The sequence below is a fragment of the Rhamphochromis sp. 'chilingali' genome (genome assembly GCF_963969265.1).
Source record: "Rhamphochromis sp. 'chilingali' genome assembly, chromosome: 16".
Lineage (NCBI taxonomy): Eukaryota > Metazoa > Chordata > Actinopteri > Cichliformes > Cichlidae > Rhamphochromis > Rhamphochromis sp. 'chilingali'.
In genome coordinates, this window is record NC_137943.1 from 27295557 (window position 1) to 27316257 (window position 20701).

The following is a 20701-nucleotide window of genomic DNA, read 5'->3' on the forward strand; positions in this document are numbered from 1 at the left end:
TAAAAAGTATTTTGAAATTGAATTTACCTTGAAGCATTTCATTTTCAATGCGGTCCAAACAAACCTTAAAGTTGTTTATTCAGCAGAACAATACATAACATGAGCTTTATGTATTTTTTTTGGTAACATAACATTTCACAGCCTTAAAATAAAAAGGGTAAAATTTCTTTTTGCACGTTTCCGTGTTGCAGGTTAATTCAGTGACACTGTGAGACTCAAAGTGAGATTTCAGCAACATTTTTAATTTACTGCAGGCCACAAAAAAGATCCAGTAAACTTGATTAACCTAGACTTATGTAAACGACTATTTAAAAAAACAAAACAAAAAAAAAAAGACTCCAGGCTATGACCTGTAGCTCCAATAATTGTTTCGGTGCTTCACCATCTGTAATGTGGTCATGTGGTTATTTATATTACTAACCACTGTGTCACTGACAATTTTTTTTTGCATTAATTAGGAGTTAATAACAATAAACACGGTCACTAGTTGCAGCATTAATGGCTAGATGTACAACCATCCAAGATTATCTTCTGTAGCTCTGTTCATGAGTTTGAACGAAAGGAGCAAAAGCTGCTAAAGGAGAAAGTTTAGACACATCTGTTATCAAGACTCAACTCTGTCAGATTTATTTTACAGAAACACTTCAGTATCAACAATCATGTCCCAGTGCTTTCTAAATGTAAGCAAAGGCTTAAAGCCGCTTGTTATTGTCCCGAATGCGGAGAAACACTTTAAAGCAAAGCATGACATTTTATTTAAAACAGTTTTTCAAACATGATCCCATAACTGCTCTTTAGCAATATGAGAAACAACAGTTCATCAGTACACAGATCTGATGAATAAGTAATTTACAACAGTCTTTTACTGAGTCATGATCCTGGGATTCATTTTCAATGACTCGTTTAGGCTCATATTTGTTTATTCTTGTATTACAGTAAAAATGAACCGCCGTACTCTCTTGTTAATTAACAATCTCCTTCAAAGCGGAGGTCAAGTCAGGGTAGTTGTACTGAAATCCAGACTCCAAAGTCCTCTTAGGTATGACTTTCTGGCCTTGAGTAAGGATCACGGCCCTCTCCGAACCCAGCAGGGCGTTCATGACAAAGCCAGGTACAGGAAGGATGGTGGGCCGCCTCAAGACCCGACCCAGTTCTTTAGTGAATTCATAGTTTGTGTTGAGAGCCGGCGCGACTCCGTTGAACACTTGTGGTGATGAGGAGGGTGGAGTGTCAGCAGGGGGCTCCAGTGCGCGGACAATGATTCCTGCCAGGTCTGAAACGTGGATCCAGGGAAATGGTTGTCTTCCAGATCCCAGGGTACCCCCGAGGCCGAGCCAGAACGGCAGCAGCATCTGCTTCATGGCCCCACCATCACGACCCAGCACTGCCCCTGGGGAATGCATGGAAAATAAGAAAGCACATGTTTTTCACTGCAGCCATTTTAACTTGTTTAATGATGATTTACTGGGACACTCTTTATAACTGAAAAACCATTAGTTCAAGCTTATGCTGTCCATTCAGTCAATCTAGTCAGATTATCTGCCGTGAAATGGCCCACGAGATAAAATTTTAATTCATGCTATAAAAACTGAAAAAGATAAAAAGTAATACAGAGATAAGATACTTTAAATCTTCACATGTTGTGTATGCATGTACAAAATGCAAAAGTTTAACAGACTGATGGTCTTTTAAAGTTTTTCTTTGGATGGTGGTAGCCTTTTCATTCTTTTTATTCTAGTTCTTGTACCCGATCGTCTTCAAAGGAAAGGTTTTTGCCCCAATTACTTTCTTTAGTTTGTTAAACCAGTTAACACTGACCTGTGAATCATTCAAGCATGAAAAAGGCACCCAATTCAAGAAATGAACCACTGTTTTTAAAAATGTATCCTTAGGCACTTTGTTATTAGAAGCCAGTCATAAAAACAAATTTTTTTCCACATTTCTTTAAGTCGATTTAGTCAATCTCTGAAAAATGCCATGGATAACATATTTTGACAGGCATAAAAATTATATTTTTGGTGATTCCAAAATAACTATGAGCAGAACACTTAGGCTATGTTCACACTGCAGGCGAACGCGCATCAAATCCGACTTTTTTTGATCCTATCCGACTCATATCCGATCATGGTATGACAGCTTGAACGGCACAAACCCAATATTTTCAAATCCGACCTAGGTCACTTTCGTATGTGGTACTGAATCCATTACGTATCTGATGTTTTAGAAAGCGACTGCTGTTTGAATGGTCATTTTGCATTTAATCTGTCTTTTACATCACTGACACAAGACGGACGCCAATTATCAGCGCTAGAGAAGACAAACGAGAAAGCATGGCGGCCGTTGTTAAAGCACGGGCTCTCTTTTTTCTCTGTTTCCTTCTTTCTCTATTTAATTTGTCAAAATTCTGTCGGTTACGACTGTGCAGAAATTGATAGACTGCTGCAACAACACCTACTAGCTCTGTAGCCGCCATTTTTACTTCCGCAAACAGAGCGCGTTGTGTGTGACATCTTCTTTTGTGCATGTGGACCACTTTGAGGGCCATGAACCGTTCACACTAGAGCGCATTTGCTGTCACATTTTATTTGTAGTGTGAACAACCAGAAAGAAAAAAAAATCGGATTTGATCAAAAAATTGCAATTGAGCATTAACACCTGCAGTGTGAACTACAGGTTACACTTACAAATTATGAAGAAACTAGACGTGAGGACAAAAGAAGTGGCAGGCCTAAAGAAACCATCTACAGCAGACGAACAGGATCTGAAAGCCATGTTCTTAAGAAATAGGAAAAAAAATCCAGCAAAGACCTTACATAGGACCAGAAAGATGCATGTGGCCCTTCATCTGATCCATTTAGACCACGGGTAGGCAATTCCAGGCCAGGTTTTAGATCTTACCTTGGGTAACACAACACACCTGAATCACATGATTAGTTTGTTACCAGGCCTCTGGAGAACTTCAGGACATGTTGAGGAGCTAATTTAGCCATTTAAATCAGCTGTGTTGGTTCCAGGACACATCTAAAACCTGCAGGGACACCGGCCCTCGAGGCCTGGAGTTGCCCACCCCTGATTTAGACAGATTCAGAATGGACAATAAACATAAGCATGTGCCGTATACAAACCAGGCCGGATGATGACTTGTTTGGTGGTTTTTGCCACATTTTCAGGAAGTAGTGCTGCTGCTTCCCACTCTTTGACAAGTCTTGAGAGAAGGTCAAACGGAGTCCATTCACTGTCTTCTGTGTATTGAGCTGTTAGACTGGGTTTATAGCAAGCTGTGTCATGAAAACAAACAATGGAAAAGCAATAATAGAATTACTATCTATATTATCAATGAGTTCATCTGATCTGCTGTGCTGAGTAGAATCTCACTTATTAAATGCTTACCTACACCTGACACCAGCACCCAAGAGTGAGGAGGACTGGAGGAAGCAGCAATGGCTTGAGAAAGAGCTTTAGTTGTGTCAACGCGACTGGAGAACAAGTCTTTTTTGTAGCTTTCATTCCACCTTCAAAACAGAACCCAAGGGAAGAAACAGTGACAATCCCTGTAAATGCATTAAAATGCTGCAGATATTAGGATGGACTCTTTGATTATTTATTTCTCACCATCGCAGTGGGTTTATGAGATTCTCTCCAGCCAAGTTGACGGCACCCTCACACGGTGGGAGACCCTGAGACTCCAGCTCACCCTGCAGGAGCAGAGAGGAAGAAACATAAAGATGTTTAGAAATGTCACTGGATCTGTAAACTATCCCCCTTCCACATTTATCAGTTTGTACGTCTCTGTCTGTACAGTTTGTACATACTGAATTTCCCGGAGGAACCAACACGAGGGATTAATAAATTTCTTCTCCCTCTCTAATTTCAGTCCTTCAAACCATCAGGCATCAGCTCCAGTATGATGTTTCGTTAACAGTGATGAATCAACAGGTCCTAAAATGAGCTTTAGGTTTGCCCTTTTACTTTGTATTAACTTTAGGTCATACCCATGTTATCTTCCCTGGACCAGGCTGGCGGGATATCAGTGTCACCTCATGACCTTTGTCCCTAAGTAGGCGGGTAAGCTCACGGCCAACGAAGCCAGATCCCCCTCCTACAAGAAACACAACAGACAGAGAAATCATCAAAAGGAACAAACTGAAAAACAAAAGCCGCACACTTCCTTCAACTTAGAAACTGTGATTCGTACAAGTGTGTAAAGAAAGTACTGTATAAAGATTTAAAATCGGATTTATTTTATCATATCGTGCTTTAATTTTTTTTAACGTTTTACGTTAAATTTAAAATTACACTCAGTTTTAACTGCTGTAACAAAGGAAAGTCGCAACTTTCAAAAAACCCTTTTTGCTCATGACGTTAAGGTGGCTTTGGGTCAACTTTATTCTCGTTTTTGCAGTTTAACTTAAAGAGAAATATTTCTATTATTTAACCAAACAACTAAATAAATACATAGAAACGCTTCAAAATTATTTAAAAAAAACCCCCTCAAAATTAGGTGAGTCAGGCATGCGTGGTGCGCATGCGTATTGTACATGCTTACAAAACATTGCTTTGTGCATTACCTGAGCAAACTCAACTATGAAACACACCATAAGCACACAGTTTTAGCACGCTTTCTCAAAGCTCCCAGGCTCTGTTCACAATAGTGCTACAGCCCAACATAATGCACAAGTACAAACTCACTAATGGATATAAGGCACTTCATTATTGGCCGCAACGTAAACATTAGCTGTAAGCTATCTGAAAGCGTAATGTCACTCTGACCTTTCCGAGCAACTTTAAAAAACGTGTAACTTTTTAAAAATTGTACATACCTATTAAAATTCTCATGGCCAGAAGCTTGCCCTTTAACCTTGAGTTAAATCTCAAAACGCCACCGTACACGAGTCCCGCCTCTCCTTCTTCTTCCTCTTCTTAAATGTTATTGGCGGTTGGCAAACAACTGATTGGTGCATTACCGCCACCACTAGTCTGGAGTGTGAACTGGAATGACGCCCCCCCCAAAGAAAAAAACACCTCAAAGCCTTTCAAACACTCTTCCCGCTTTAAAAAACTGAAATAAAGCCTGGTAACTCTTACTTCCAGAATCCTTTTGCAATAGGTCAACCAGATCCAATTTCATTTTCATATTAATAAGGTTTTGGGATAATTGTCTCCTCTCCACCTGATATTTCGGACAGTGCAATATCACAAACTCTATAGTTTCTGTGTCTCCACAGAAGGCACATTTCCCTATTTTCCTTCGGGATTAATAAAGTATTCTGATTCTGATTCTGATTATGTTTCCCAATCAAGAATAATGTAGCATTTAACCCAGTATGTCCAAATCTCAATCTCGATATGACCATCTCCTCTCTCCTGCTCCTTCCAGTGGTCCTCATTTCTCCTACCCCCCTTTGTATTGTACACAACCACCATCCTCTCCTTTCCTCCTCCCACTGCTTTTGCCATCTACCCCTCATTTCTTGCCGTATGATACTCTTCACTTCAGCTTGACCAAAACTAACAGCCAGGTCAACTGTCCCATGTTTTGTGGCTTGCTTCGCCGCTCTGTCTGCCATTTCATTCCCCATTATTCCATAATGGGCTGGAATCCATAGAAACACAACTGTAAGACCCATCATGTTTATCCTGAACAGTGTTTGCTGAATTTCTGCTAGAATATCTGCTCTCACATCTGAGTGACTACCTTGTAAACTAAGCAATGATGCTCTTGATTCTGAACAAACAATAGCTTTTAATGGCCTCATATCTTCCACCCACTGAACCGCCAACAGAATTGCAAGCAGTTCTCCAGTGAATACTGACAGTCTATCAGTGATCCTTTTTTCTATTTTAACCATGAACTCTGGGACCACAACTGCTACACCAATTTGACTGGCTGAATCCTTAGATGCATCCGTATATAATTGAACACAACCATAAAACTGGTCAATGTAAGCCTGCACAGTATAGGAGTTTAAAATAAATGCCCCATCCTTAGTCTTCTTATCCAGTAGAGTGAAATCAACTATGGCTTCAGGAAGTATCCAGGGAGATATTGCTGGTAACGAAACTCGTCCAACTGATCCAGTTTAAATTCACTTGCTCTTCCACCCACAATCCACCCAAAGCTCTTTGATTTCCACCTTCTTTTCTCCCAGCAAGGGTTAAGAACTGCTTGTGGTGGGTGATCCTGTCCATGGCCTTGAAGATTTGCCCAATAATTAAGTACAAGTTGTGTTCTTCTCAGTCCTAGAGGCATCTCCCCCATCTCCACCTCCCTCCTCTCCTTCTCCAGCTGCTCTGTTATCAAACTGTAATTTCAGCGAGTTTGGTCCAATCGGCGTTCCGTACTTTAGCCACGCAAACACGTCATTTTGTAGTTCACAGTTGGCTTGACCGAAGTCGGAATTCTTTAGTAACAGCTGACACCTGCTGGTTTTAGTGATGTGATGTCGTTCCTTTTCAAATTTAAAGGAATAATATGAGATATAACCCCAAACTTTTTTAGCTTTAAGTACTAAAAGTTTAACTCACACCGCCTCTGACGTAACTACAGCATCCGAATGAGAAATGTTTACCCTTGATTAGGTAAGAAATTAGGTAATATTAGGCAATAAATTATTAATGTAGAAGATCATAGTTAAAACAAACAAAAGTTGTTTGTTTGTTTTTTAAGTTTAAAGCGAATATCTTGTAACATACATTTATCATTGCAGGATTAGCACAGATGCACAGGAATACGAGTGAAATAAAAATGCCATTTATGGTATCATTTTCTGCTAATTAAAGGGTAATACAAAACGTAAATATTACAATAGCGCCATGGGCCACAGTCCAACATCAACAAAAGCTAAACAAAAATCTTAACAACAGTAACAACAATAATAATTTAATTTAATGTTGTTATTTATGTTAGCCACACACACACACACACACACACACACACACACACACACACACACACACACACACACACACACACACACACACACACATATATGTGTGTGTAACAATGTGCTGCTTTGGAAAGATGAAACCAAAGTTGAGATGGTTGGTCATAATGCACACCGCCATGTTTGCCAAAAAACCAAACACAGCATATCAACACAAACATCTCATACCAGCTGTTGGTGGTAGAGGGGGGTAACAATTTGAGGACTGTTTTGCGGCCACAGGACCTGTGCACCTTGCATTCACTGTGCTAATCAAAAGTATTTTAGGGTCAAATAAGAAGTAATCGGTCCCATAGCTACAGCTTGGCAGCAAATCTGCAACAGAATGGCTAAAAAAATATGTTGCATTGGCTCAGTCAAAGTCCAGGCTGCAACCTTATTAAAATATTGTAGCAGGACCTTCAGAGAGCTGTGCATAAAAGTTTGCCTGCTAACGTCAATTAGCTGAAGCAACACCGTAAGGACGTGTGGGCCTAAATTCCTCCAAAATGACGTTAGAGATTGATAAAGTCATGTGGAAAATGTACTGTATGCCACTGTATGTATTTTCCTTACTTGTATATTCAGGCTGTGCCTCTATGCTGCTACTTTATGTCATTATGTTTACATTTCGGTAGTAATGTGTTTCAGTAATAATATGCAGGATGCGTATTAAAGAGAAGATGTCTTGAAAGTATACTGTTAAACGATGTTTTTATTTTTATGCGGCACAGGCAAACCCGGAAGCTGCTTGCTTGACGGCAGAGAGCAGGAGACACGTGGTTTGATAAAGAGATAAATTGCGGCTCGGGCTCATTAACGACCTCTCTTCCTTGTTGCGGTGATGCAGGTCGGACATGAGGTGCTGGAGAGACGAGAACTGACGAGGTGACACCTTGTTTTACTCTAAATGTTCACCTTTAGTGATGATTCTCTTCGTTATTGTCGCAGGTGTCGTGTTTATATTTATGCGTTTGCGCGTTTCTTGACGTTATTTCCGCACATTGTTAGCTCGCAGCTTCAGTAGCGCCAAATGCACCTCGTGGTTTCCGCTGATGAGGAAAATGCAGCTGAATATTAAACGATGCGTACGAGGGACTAATGCAATTTAGGCTTTGATTGGGAGCTCAGTGAACTTTAAGGTGCTGGGGCTGTGTTCTGTAATGTTATAACAGTTTAGGTTGATGTGTTTGAGGTTAATGACTCCCATAGGAGGAAGACCTGTGGGTCAGGGTTGGTGTGTACTTCAAACATCACATACAAAACGATCTAAATGAAGCTGGCTTGCTTCACCGAGAACTGAACGAAACTGATTAAAATTGGAAGTTAATTTTAGTTGCGTCAAACGACACAATACCCGTGCATAAGACCTCCGTGCTACTATGTTGGGTCAACTAACGTCCACTATGAACTTCATAAGTAACAAAGTTAAAACTAATATAAAGGTCAAGCACTAAGGCCTTGTTTACAAAGGGTATAATCCGTTTTATTAAGAACTTGAGGAGTCAGCGTGTTCCCTTTGTTTATGCTTGTAAAACAAAGGGTTTCCTGTCTTGTCCTATCTGAGAGTGTAAATTCCTAAATGAGCTAAATAGGTTCTGTAAGTTCTAAACATTGCTGTAATATTTACCAAAATCACAAGCTGAATGTTCAGTTCACACATTTTAAAATGCATCAACTAAACTGTGCATTATATAAAAAATAAGAAATTATTTCTTTACTCTTAGCTTTATCACACTAGGCCCATTAATTGAGTTGTGCCATTTCAGTTCTCATCCTATACCTGCTGCAGATGCAGACTTGCCAGCTTTTAGTCAAACCTTGATGATGAGTTGCATGTGAGTCCGTGTTTCACCTGAAACCTCATGATTATCTTTCACTGCACTGATGGGTTTGACAGTAAGGGCGTAGGTCAGGCACTCTGGTGTGTAAGTGCACAGTTAAGCTAATCTTATGTTCCTTTTCTTTCAGGATTTCAGAACCTGGGTGTGTCCAAGGTAAGGTTTCTTCAGTTTTGTTCGCTGAAATTGCATCACAATATCTGTTGGTTTAAAAGTGTGGAAATTCCAAGCTTTAGATTCAAGGTGTTTAATGTCATGTGTCCAAAGAAAGGCATTTCTCTGTGCAAATGAAATTGTTTCTTTGCTGTCCACCCTCAGATGCTGGTTAAGATATACAATAGAAATAGAGCAGATAAAATACAAATGGTATAAATAAATGAAGACAGAAAAGGAGATAAAATTAAGAAATTTAAGATGCTGAAGTCAGGTGGTCTATAGTCAAAATTTAACTAGGGTCAAATTCTGCTAGGTAATTTCTTTTTTTGACTTTTTGAAATTAAATGGTTAATGCAATCCACTCTGGATATCAAAATCCAGCCCATAATCTGATATTGAATGGCCAATAAGCTTGCATCACAAAGGAACCGTATTATCTAATAGCCAGTTTTCATTAGTCCCTATTCGGGTCAGGACACTTTTTAGGGTTTTCCATTAGGTGATAGTACCTGGTACTTTTTAGTACCAACTCAACCGGGGTACCAAGCAATCGAGGCAGAAATATGAAAATGTGTCGGTAGATGTGGTCACGGATTGGCTAGTCAGTGATGCATGAAGTCAGCAAAGCCATTAAGTTGATGACTTTAAATTAACTTAGGTTAACATTAAAGTGTTACTTAGTCTGTGCAGTATGTTTTTATATTGTGGTGTACTAAAAATGTGTAACCAGAGTTTAGTACAACATAGTTCAACAGCACCCCCACTTTTTTTTTTTTAATTTATTTAAAACTTTAAAGTGATTGTAATGCTGAATTAATGCCTTTGAGGCTCTATTAATATTTTCTTTGTTTGACAGGTGATGGATCCTTCATGAGCTCTGGCTGCTGGGTTTCCTCAGGTGGAAATGTTGTGATTTTAAAGTATTAAATGTAATTTATTTTAATTAAATCTTTGTTTACTGACAAATACAACTCGATCTATATTTCAGTGATAACAATTTGTAGTAGGTACATTTGTGTGTTCAATAAAGCATCTTTTTTGTAAATCAAACTTTTGCAGGTTTTTATTTCAAATGTGTAATTTGAATTGTTTTTGCAGGATGTGTTGGGCTTGGACTGTGCAAAGGACTTCTTTTTAATTATGGTTAATGTGCCGTACATTTGAAGTTGGGGCAAAATGGGTAAATGAATATTAAAATTAGACTAGGAGCATGTCTAAATGGACCAGTCAAAACATGTTTAAAGTGTAGTGGGGAAAATGACTAAATTAAAATTCCTGTTGCCTAATCTGCGAAAAGGCGTTACTGAAAGGTATGAAAAGCATCAGTAAAACTGAGGTCTTGACCTCAGTATACACTCACTGGGCTCTGTCATTGGCTACAGCCTGCTACTATAGCAGATATTTGACAAGATGCTGAAAAGACTACTCAGATTTTGGTCTATTTGGATGTGATGGAATCAGTTGCTTTGGGTTTGGCATCTGATACAACCTTCATTCCACAAACCAAAGGTGCTGTATTTGACTGGAGGCTATTTGAGCAGTGAGCTCGTTTTCAAGTTGAGGAAACCAGTTTGAGATGACCTGAGCCTTGTGCCTTGGCAGCAACAATGGTATGCAAGTGTACTTGTGTTTAACAACGCTCAAACATTGATCACCAGCATCGATGCAAGCCTGGAGAATCCACTGTTGCACAAAACTCTGACTTTGACCATTTTTGGTGAGGAAATTGTAGCATTGGGAATGGCACATTTTCTGCAGCTGTAGCCAATTTTCTTTAATTTAGAGATGCTCTTCTACATTTGTAACAATTAGTTTAAGTTGGTGGTGCCTTTTCTTGGCTCAAAGTCATTCTGGCTTTAACGATGACAAAATAAAAACAGATTATGTAGAAATGTTGGACAAAGAGCAGGTTAAACACGAGTCCTTTGACTTGAGCTTCTATGTAACAAATCTGACAGAAGCTCATGACACTGTCAATTGCAGAAGATTTTAAATGGTTTTTTTTTTTTTTTCATTGAAAGTAAACTGCATTAAAAATTTCTTGATATTGAATATGCAGTTTTCTTAAAGTGTACTTTAGTAGCAAGCATCAGTTTTCATTCACACCATTTTTATTTTACAAAATCAGTCTTTACATTAAGGAATAAAAACTGTAAATACGTTAAAACTACAGTTTTAACGTATTTACAGACCTGAGACTTTACAGATATTCAGATGCACGTAGACGAAGGTAAACTGCTTGTGCTTACACTCCTGACTTCCACTTTAATTGTGTTATCACATTTTAAATAAAAAAAAATGCTGTGCTAATGCTTGTTGTGTGTAGCCTAAAATCTATAAGTCCACATAAAGCTTTACACAATTTTAAGTGCTTTCATTTATATATACAGTCTGTTAGTGTATGAAGTTCATTCAACATTCCTGTTCTCTGGAGTAGAAGCCACTGTACGATTTTGACAATCAACATTACTCTCTCCGACATTGTCATAAGTTGTGAGTCGGGTGCTTTTGGTTCCTGTTTGATCTGATAATGTTCCCTCAAATAGCTTAGCCATGAAGGCAAAACCATTTTTCTTGATGTAGGATTTCCCTGCAAAGGTGTAGAGGACTGGGTTAGCACAACTGCTGATGAAGGCCAAAGCTGAGGTCACTGCACGGCTGGACTGAGAGATGGTATCTAATCTGCAGGGGAAAAGTTTGAAAAGTCATATATATATATATATATATTTTTTTTTCCAGCTGTGTTCATTGCACATAGATTTCTCCACATTCTGAATAATTTCATAATATTATGTACTTGAGATGGTAGGATGGTCAATGTCTTAACAACTTCACATTGAGGAACATTACTCTGAAATTGCTGCACATATTTGGGTGGATGCCGTAGGCATCCACACTATTGAGATCCTGTTTCTCTTTATTCTTTATCCTTTATTATTCTAGTTGCTCCGTTTCTTTGCCGCTTAACTACTCCCTCAGTTTTCAGCCGATTTTTACCATTCAAACTCTAAACTGTTCTGCTATTTCTGCTTTCGACTGCTATATCTTTTGGTACTTATTACTATTATACTTTTTAAAATATTACACTTTTTTCCTTTAATTTGTCCCATTGAAATGAATGGGAAACTTCTACAATTCTGCTAAAACTTGCTTGTCTTTGAAACTTAACTACTTCCTCATACTTTCACCTAGAAACTCCATTCAAACTTTAAAACGTTCTCAGATGATTGGGCTATTCCTGTGTGATTCAGCTTTTTCATATCTGTTACCGTTTTCATGTAATGACTCTTTAAGTTTTCAGTTACAACTTTGTGATTTTTCAGAAAATACATGTGTTGCTATGGTTGCTATGCAATTAACTCCCACTGCACACTCGTCCGTTCTGAATTTTCTCTTCATGTCTGAACAACTCCTTGCTACTCGCTCAATTTCCACTCAACTTCCACAAATTATACATCAAAACGTAGGTATTTTTGCTGGCTTTAAGACAGTGTCACTATAATTATTGTGAGAGTTACGTTTTTTTCACAATTTGCCTCGAAGTGACACATGGTCTAAAAACTCCCCATTCAAAGTCTATGGGGAGGTTGTGAAACTCAGAGCTGAAATACTGAAACTGAAGGCATTTTCAAATCGTCATATCTCCTTAACGAAGCAAAGTTAAGACATGAGGCTTGTCCCTGTATATCTTCAGACACTCCTGACACTCACAATTCAAGAATTATTTTCTCACCTATTACCGTTCTGAGATGAGTTAGACTTGTTTGAGGGGTGGAAATCTGTCCTCCTCTCATTTTTCAAATTCCGAAAATGAAGCCGTTTCTTCTCTCGTCATATCTCCGCGACGGAGATACAAAGAGCTATGTAAATCGCAGTCAAAGTACACCAAAGTCCGCTGATTCACCCAGTGCAAGAATTATGCTTCTATCCCACCTAGTTTTTGAGTTACACGACGTTTTGTAACTCCAAAAAACGGCGTTTTTCGCGTCTCACCGCGATCTAATTCTGACTCCTCATCACCCTTTTTTTCAAAGCGCCCGCCCCCTTAGAGGTGGCGCGATTGGTAATGACACCGCTCTTCAGACCAGAGGTCGTGGGTTCGATTCCACCTTGGCCCACATGTTTTTTTTTTAACTACAAATTTATACACTATCACAGACCGGTAATTCATATTGATAATTTATTACAATTCTGCAAAGTTTAATGATTTTAGCAGCTTTTCTAATATGGACCTCAGATTCTGGTTAACAGTCTATGGCAGAAATACATACAAGTACACAGCCTGATGAAGCAGACAGAAGCAGTACCTCTGATTGGTTCCGCAGTTTCACCTCTTATCAGCACAAATCTCACCCTCTTCTGCTGTTTTCACCTCTTTTCTGCTAATTTGAGCTTCTGTTCCACAGTGCACTCAGCCTCTTCTGCTGTTTTCATTAGAATTTTAAGCTTTTCCACCTTTTTTCAGTTACGTGAGAACCAGTTTGGCTCAATGAGTAGCTGAAAAATATCAGCCTCTTCTGCTGTTTTAGCAGGATTTCAGAGTTCAGCTTTTTCACTTGTTTTAAGCACAAATTTCAGTTTCTTTACCTCATTTCACAACAAAGTTCTTCCTCTTCACCTCTTTTCTGCTAATTTGAGCTGCTGCTCCACAGTGCACATTTTCCCTCTCATCATATCTTTGCTTGTGACCAGAACTCATTTGGCTCAGAGGGTAGGGCATCTGTCGTGAGACCCGGTGGCAGAGGTTCGAATCCTACCTGTGACAGCTGCTACACATGTTCACTGCTTGCATGCGCTCTGCTTTCTTGACACTCTCCAGTGTGTCATTACACATACAGCCATCTTCAGCAAGCACTTCTGCTTCTACACTTCTTTTCAACTCGGCTTTTTGCTTCTTTACCTCTTTTCAGCAGAAATTATTCCTCTTCACCTCTTTTCTGCTAATTAGAGCTCCTGCTCCACAGTGCACTTAGCCTCTTCTGCTGTTTTCATTAGAATTTTAAGCTTTTCCACCTTTTTTCAGTTACGTGAGAACCAGTTTGGCTCAGTGAGTAGCTGAAAAATATCAGCCTCTACTACTGTTTTAGCAGGATTTCAGAGTTCAGCTTTTTCACTTGTTTTAAGCACAAATTTCAGTTTCTTTACCTCATTTCACAACAAAGTTCTTCCTCTTCACCTCTTTTCTGCTAATTTGAGCTTCTGCTCCACAGTGCACATTTTCTCTCTCATCATATATTTGCTTGAGACCAGAACTCATTTGGCTCAGAGGGTAGGGCAGCTGCCGTGAGACCCGGGGGCAGAGTTTCGAATCCTACCTGTGACAGTTGCTACACATGTTCCCTGCTTGCATGCGCTCTGCTTTCTTGACACTCTCCAGTGTGTCATTACACATACAGCCATCTTCAGCAAGCACTTCTACACCTCTTTTCAACTCATCTTTTTGCTTCTTTACCTCTTTTCAGCAGAACTTCTTCTGATTCACCTCTTTTCTGCTAAATGTTTAGCCTTTTCACCTCTTATTAGCACAATACTAAGCAGCTTCTGCTAATTTCACCAGAATTGTCAGTCTCTCCACCTCTTCTTTGTAAGAATCAGTTTGGTCCAGTAAGGTGAGACGCCGCCTATAGATCAGAAAGGCCAGGTTCGAATCTCGCTCAGGGCAATGTTTTTTGTTTTTTCAACTTTTTCTGCTTTTTTCAGCAGAAATCTTCAGCGTAAGGCATCCACACAGCATTTTCGCAGGAAATGCAATTTTTTCTAGTTTAGATGTAGTTTTTGCAGATTGGTGACCCTTTACCCATCTTTACTTGTGAAAAACTATACCTCTCTAAGATGCTCTTACTGACCTGTTCCTCTAGCACTTCCACTGCACTTTTTGCATTTAAACATTCAAAGTTTGTACTTGCTCTTGTAAGAATGCCCCCCCCCCCCCCCCCACACACACACACCCACACCCAAAAAAGCTTTTTTCTTTTTGGTTTCAGCAGAGTGGATCCCGCCCGAGGGCCCAGACACTTCCACCTTCCTCGCCTGCTCAGGTGTGGTGGGAAGTCGGGGGCCGAGCTGGGGACGTGACCCAAGGATCCACAGAGCTGTAGGTGCCCCAAGTTATTCTCAGGCAGGGGAGGGGGTGGTGGCCTAGCCCGCTGTAGTCTGATCCCAAAGCTGATGAGGGAGTGGATCCCGCCCAAGGGCCTGGACACTCTGCCATTGCCTGTGAGATGTCCACTTTCCTCATCAGTCCTGAGCTAGGGATGTGACCCGAGGGTCTCACTCACTGGCTAACACATTAGCCACAGCTAGCCGCTAGAGACACAGCAGCTACAACTTTGTTGTGGGGATCCGGGCAACAGAATCCTGGGAAGCTACCGAGACAGGCTTCCCACCATAAAGGTAAACGGACACACACTGTCACCACACACTAACCATATATTGATGCCACACAAAAGCACACACATGTACAACCAAGTAAAGAATATGTAACAGAGTGGAGAAAGAGCCTCTACAGAAAACTTAAGTTACTCACCTTTCTCTTATGGGTGAGTTCTTTGGGTACCAAGCAGCTGCCACCTTTGGTAGAAAACAAAACACACTCAGTATTCACTCAAAAGCACAGCTCTCTTAACAGAAATTTTGAGCAGATTTGATGCGAATATTTGTCAAGAACACGCCCTCGCACACCTGTACCATGTTGATGACGTGGTACGGCAGCCAGAACAGACCAAATGTGATGACAATAGCCAGGATGAGTTTCTCGCTGCGGGCATTTCGTTGGAACTTGGTCTCCCTCAAGCGTTTCAGGATGACAACATAGCAGGTTATAATGATTGCATAAGGAATAATGAATCCTGCCACTGTCTCAAATGCGTACTGAAACCTCACCTGAAAACAAGAGCATATAAAGAAAGGCACTTTTCTTCAGACATGAACTGATTTCTCCAAATATGGAAAACAAATAAAGAAGTAAAAGCTAAAATTGTAAAACTGTTTAAGTTGAATTAACTTATTTGCTTTGTTTTTGTCAAATTAGAGGACAAAATCAAACATCTGATGACTTTAAGCCACGTCATGATGTCTTTTGTGTGAAAAAGCACCTTCTGCATAATAAGTATTTTTACTATATACATTCTGAAGGGAATTTGGATGCTACTAGTTTTGAAGCCTTAATTAACAACAACTTTTATTGTTGCCACTTTAGCTTAGTGGGTGAACAAGCGAGCACCTGCCACATGGCTGGAGAGCTATGACCTAGGTTTGAATCTGACCTACAGCACTTTGCTGCATGTCTTCCCTCTCTCCTCCTCTTCAAGTATTATCTTAACTGCTTTGCTATCCAATAAAGGGAAAAATGCCAACAAAACTAGTATTTTAAAAAGAGGACTTTTACCTGTAAAAACAATGTTTTGCATTGATCCTTTATGAAGGATCAACACAAAAGCTTGAAACACATGGAGTCTAGTGTATAAAGAATCTTTTAGTAAAAGTAATCTGCTCAAAGCACTATGGATACTAGTTAAGCTGCAGCTATAAAAGGCCTTAAACACAGTAAAAAAAACACATCTGCAACCTCCTGCTAAAATAGACTGTCTACTTGTTCATGAAGTTGTATCTAATAAAATTTATTTTTATGTAAGTATTACCATTATTTCTTTTATTATTATTTTTTAAGTCAGTGGTTTGTGACATTGAAACAGAATTCATTTTTAAAGAAAAGACTGTTCTCAGTTTTTTTTCTCTTCAGCACCCTATTATAAACTGATGTGAATTAAGAAGGCTGATATCATCCAATGAAGATTTTCAAGTTGTTGATGCATCTTTATTAAAAAACAAAAAACAAAACAAACCTAATTTCAGATAGGTGTGCTGGACCTTTTGCTCAAAGCATGTGATCATGTTCAATACCTCACTCACTATTTTACGGGCTCTCACATGCAGAAGGTTTTTTGAAGGCATTTTATGGATGGAAATATGATTATGAAACTAATCAGATCAGTGGCAGACAAATAACCAACACAAGTGTACTTACATGTCTACGCAGTGTGTGATTGGGTGCACACACATATGTTGTTTGATTCATATCATCAGTTTCTTTTTTCACATCTCGAAACACCAATGAGGGGATAGACATGACCATCACTAGCACCCATGTGCCTAGGATCACCCTCCTCACAACCTTCCTGGTGATCAGGTGATACAGTGTGTGTGGAAAGACTATGGCCAACAGCCTGTGCACGCTCATCAGGGTTATCAGAAAGATTGACGCATACATGTTGGAGTTGCACAGGTAGAACAGGATTTTGCACATGGCGTTTCCAAAGACCCACGTCTGCATGACCAGGTAGATGATGAAAAAGATGGTGAGAGCCATGAGGAACCCATCAGCACATGCCAAGTTAAGGATGAGGAGAGTAGTGACTGAGCGTTGTTGGCAGCAGGCCAGGATGCTCCAGACAATGAAGAGATTTCCAGGGACGCCCAGGAGGAAGACCAAGCTGAGGATGAGGGCACCAATGGCTGCGGAATAGTCATTTTTCACAGCATTTTCATCATCAGGGTCAGGGGTGGGGTTTGGTCCAGTCAGAGGTGAGAGACTTGAGTAGCTCATGGCAGAAGAATTTTTGATCCTTTAGATGGGAAAAAACATTAGAACACCAAAAGGAAATTATGTAGCTTACAGCTGCTCCAAGACAATGACAGTAACAGACTAAACTAATTTAATATGACAATGTATTAAAAAAGTCTACAAAACATCAGCAATAGCTCTAAAATATATATAACTATAGATCAATTTAAATATCAAGAATATTACAGAGGTGAAATAAATGAGATTGACATTTAACTCTATAAATCAATAAATAAACAAAACTAATGAGGTCCAAAACACTAGAGTAGCCCTTGATAAATGCTAACTTCATGGAAACTGTTTACAGTGGTTATAATTCAGCATGACTGTCAGGTTAGCAGATTGCCCCTTCAGTATTATTTATTATCATTCATTCATTCATTTATCTTTTTAAGATAAGCACCTTTGAACTGCATTTTCGGACTCTCCACGTTGAACAGATGTTTCTTATCAAGAAAGAGCTTCAATACCTTAATCCAGAAATCATGGGAGACCACCCAAAACACGTTTAACCTGCACTGCCAAAGCCTAAATCCTATTTTACTTAATAGATCTAAAAAACTTCTACAAATATGAAAACCAAAATGTTTGACTTTGGTAGTGTTTATTTTTCGACATTTAACCATCAGCTCTGTACAGATAGATTTTAGACACTTCCTAAAACCACAACCTATTTTTTCTCTGTGTTAAGCAAATTAGATATAGTTTTTTACTAGTTTATTTTTTTTTAAAAGAGACAGAAATTACTGAACACAGAGTTTTTGGACGATTTGATTCTTTCAACAAACAACATTCAAACAAACCATAATATTAAGAAGACAGTCATACACAATAACTGAGGACATGTGCTACCCTGACACAGCGTTTAAATATTTGCAACCAAGCCAACGATTCAGCCCAAACTTGTCGAACATTAGCTGCACTGCGTCAAAGAAAAGTATACAGTCTTTGTTTCAAGTTGATTTTTTTTCTCCTTTGTCTCATGTCGAAAACTGATATGCCGAAGTCACAGACAGTCATCCTCTGCGTCAGTTTTGCACCTTGTGGTAAAAAGTATGACGCATCTGTGCACTGATTGCAAAGACAAAATAAATATAAGTGATAGTGACAGAAGTCTAAAGGTTCACAAACTGGTCAACATACGATGATATGATGAGAACAAGACATCAAGTCTTAATTTCTTTTCTCTGGTACCACTAAAACACACTGTTTATTTTCCCCTGTTGGAGTTTTGCAAGTAATTAAAAAAATTAATTACTGCCAGGCTTACATCACCAGTAAGTATTGCAACAAAAATAAGATGCTGTTTGTTATCAAAAAGAGGTCCAAAAGAAAATATGCTAAAATGGCTATTTAGTATATATTATATTGCTCACCTTTTGACGGTTTGTTATTTCTCCGTGATGTGTATGAGCTTAGGATGTCCGCTGTTCCCAAAATTTGATGGTGTTCCTGTGAGCTGAATAAAAACTGAATCCTTTCCTGCCTCGCAGGCTGTAACATGCTGTCGGTGAGGGGATGTCCTTCCTTAAAAGTCATGCTATTTCTTTTTCTGTCTTGCACAACTTTCCTATGTCATGTTTGCTGGGCACACAGGCACAAACATGTATTTAGAGATTACACACACACACATCAGCAAAATGTAATTGTTCACATAAGTCTCTGTCACTGACAGAAATGCTAATTTTCAAAATATAAAACAAAACCAAACAAAAAACCCAAACAGAACAAAAAGAAAAAAAATATTTAAACAGCCTTAAAAATACAGAACAATTGAGAACAACAACCAATTCTAAACTGGGAGCGAAATGAAGTCAGATCTGTTATTCACTGTAATCTCTTCCTGTCTGTCAGATCCAGAAGCCAGTAGCTAAACACATTTTGAATTATTTTTACCGATGGAAATCAGGAAGAAAAAAGATTCAGAAAGAGAAGTACTGATAGATGAATTCATGAATTAAAAAGGCATGCAGAATTCCTGACAATATATCAGTGTTTAAGGCAGAGATGTCAGGTTTATGTTATTGTTTGGCTGCCATGCACTGCATGTGGGTGTCCAGGGCAGTGCGGATGAAGATCAGTTCGCAAAAAGAGTCACTCTTGAGGAAAGAACCGAATGTACATATGTCATAACCATTGAGGAAATGTGTGAAAACAAGGAAAACAGAAAATCTTTCATTCATGAAAGCCATGACAAATACACTTTCCCTCCACAATTAAAAGATATTTTATTGTAACCAGGTTGAAACTTTGTGGTTGTGAGTTAATGATTGAGGTGACTGATTAATAAAGATCCCGATGGAAAGTTTTCAGAATCAGTAGAAGCAGTTTTCAATCTTCACACCATTTAATAGCATGCAGGGATTACATGGGTATCTTATTTTTAGACTGTTGAAGACAATACACAGTCCAGCAGAAGGCAGCAACACTTCAGCACTCTGTCTACCTAACATTAGCAGAGATCCCTGAAAAACAGCTGCTCCTAATACATCCAAGTTCTCTGTTTTAATTACATAACCCAGCAATCAGTGACCTTCAGGGAACCATGAAGGAACATTCTTTCTAAGTTCCCTGAAGGTTGTGAGGGCCAAAATGAGGCTATGTGAGACAGTGAAACATTTGAAGCATTTGTGCTGGAATTGCATCGAGGTTTTGGTGCGAGATCGACAGACGGATTGGTGCCGTGTCTACAGCGATGTACTGTACTGGTTCGTCGTGGTGACGATAGAGCTGAGTATAAAAGCAAAGCTCTCAATTTACCATTTGGTCTATGTCCCTACCTTCACCTACAGTTACGAGCTATGGGTAGTGACCAAAAGAAATAAGTGGAAATAAGCTTCCTCCAAAGACTGGCATCTGCTGCCACATCAAAAGGAGCCAGTTGGTTTGAGCATCTTACTAGGATTTCTCTTGGGCGCCTGCGAGATGTCATTTTTAATATTTGCTGTCTTTGTCATATCATCAGCAGTCTACTGTTTACTATCATAGCCAAGTGGCTAACAAAGGTAAACAGAAGTTTTCCCAATTCCTACTAATGAATGTTATCTTGTTTCAAGATACATAATACCTGCCATTATCCAAAGTCACATCTGCTTTCCTGTATCTTTTGCTTGTTATCGTTTTCTCTCTTTCTTTTTTTTTTAAGCCTGGTGGCTTTG

At 39.2% G+C, this 20701-nt stretch overlaps 2 protein-coding genes and 1 long non-coding RNA gene across 3 annotated transcripts; 1 reads left to right on the forward strand and 2 right to left on the reverse strand.

Annotated features, from left to right (window-relative positions):
* Nucleotides 1-599: 599 nt before the first annotated feature.
* Nucleotides 600-4920, reverse strand: sdr39u1 (short chain dehydrogenase/reductase family 39U, member 1). The gene is made up of 6 exons (XM_080907031.1): nucleotides 4821-4920; nucleotides 3993-4099; nucleotides 3613-3695; nucleotides 3391-3512; nucleotides 3126-3278; nucleotides 600-1390 (listed from the first exon to the last, which is right to left on the reverse strand). The coding sequence occupies exons 1-6, from the start codon at nucleotides 4834-4836 to the stop codon at nucleotides 963-965; spliced, it is 909 nt and encodes a 302-aa protein (XP_080763157.1). The 5' UTR covers nucleotides 4837-4920; the 3' UTR covers nucleotides 600-962.
* A 2765-nt stretch (nucleotides 4921-7685) lies between these two features.
* Nucleotides 7686-9970, forward strand: LOC308412663. Its single transcript, XR_013974611.1, has 3 exons — nucleotides 7686-7811; nucleotides 8895-8920; nucleotides 9777-9970. It is a non-coding gene; the product is annotated as an uncharacterized lncRNA (long non-coding RNA).
* A 1179-nt stretch (nucleotides 9971-11149) lies between these two features.
* LOC308413101 (leukotriene B4 receptor 1-like) lies at nucleotides 11150-19463 on the reverse strand. Its single transcript, XM_080907891.1, has 5 exons — nucleotides 18920-19463; nucleotides 16947-17544; nucleotides 15602-15802; nucleotides 15447-15490; nucleotides 11150-11602 (listed from the first exon to the last, which is right to left on the reverse strand). The coding sequence occupies exons 2-5, from the start codon at nucleotides 17523-17525 to the stop codon at nucleotides 11329-11331; spliced, it is 1098 nt and encodes a 365-aa protein (XP_080764017.1). The 5' UTR covers nucleotides 17526-17544; nucleotides 18920-19463; the 3' UTR covers nucleotides 11150-11328.
* Between the last annotated feature and the right edge of the window lie 1238 nt (nucleotides 19464-20701).

Coding starts and splice junctions, on each gene's coding strand:
- sdr39u1 (XM_080907031.1), bottom strand. Junction 3,513..3,612: donor CTCATAAACCCACTGCGATG/GTGAGAAATAAA, acceptor TCTGTTTTGAAG/GTGGAATGAAAGCTACAAAA. Junction 3,279..3,390: donor GGTGCTGGTGTCAGGTGTAG/GTAAGCATTTAA, acceptor TTCATGACACAG/CTTGCTATAAACCCAGTCTA.
- LOC308413101 (XM_080907891.1), bottom strand. CDS start 17,525: ATGAGCTACTCAAGTCTCTCACCTCTGACTGGACCAAACCCCACCCCT. Junction 15,803..16,946: donor ATCACACACTGCGTAGACAT/GTAAGTACACTT, acceptor TCTTGTTTTCAG/GTGAGGTTTCAGTACGCATT. Junction 15,491..15,601: donor ACGTCATCAACATGGTACAG/GTGTGCGAGGGC, acceptor TTTCTACCAAAG/GTGGCAGCTGCTTGGTACCC.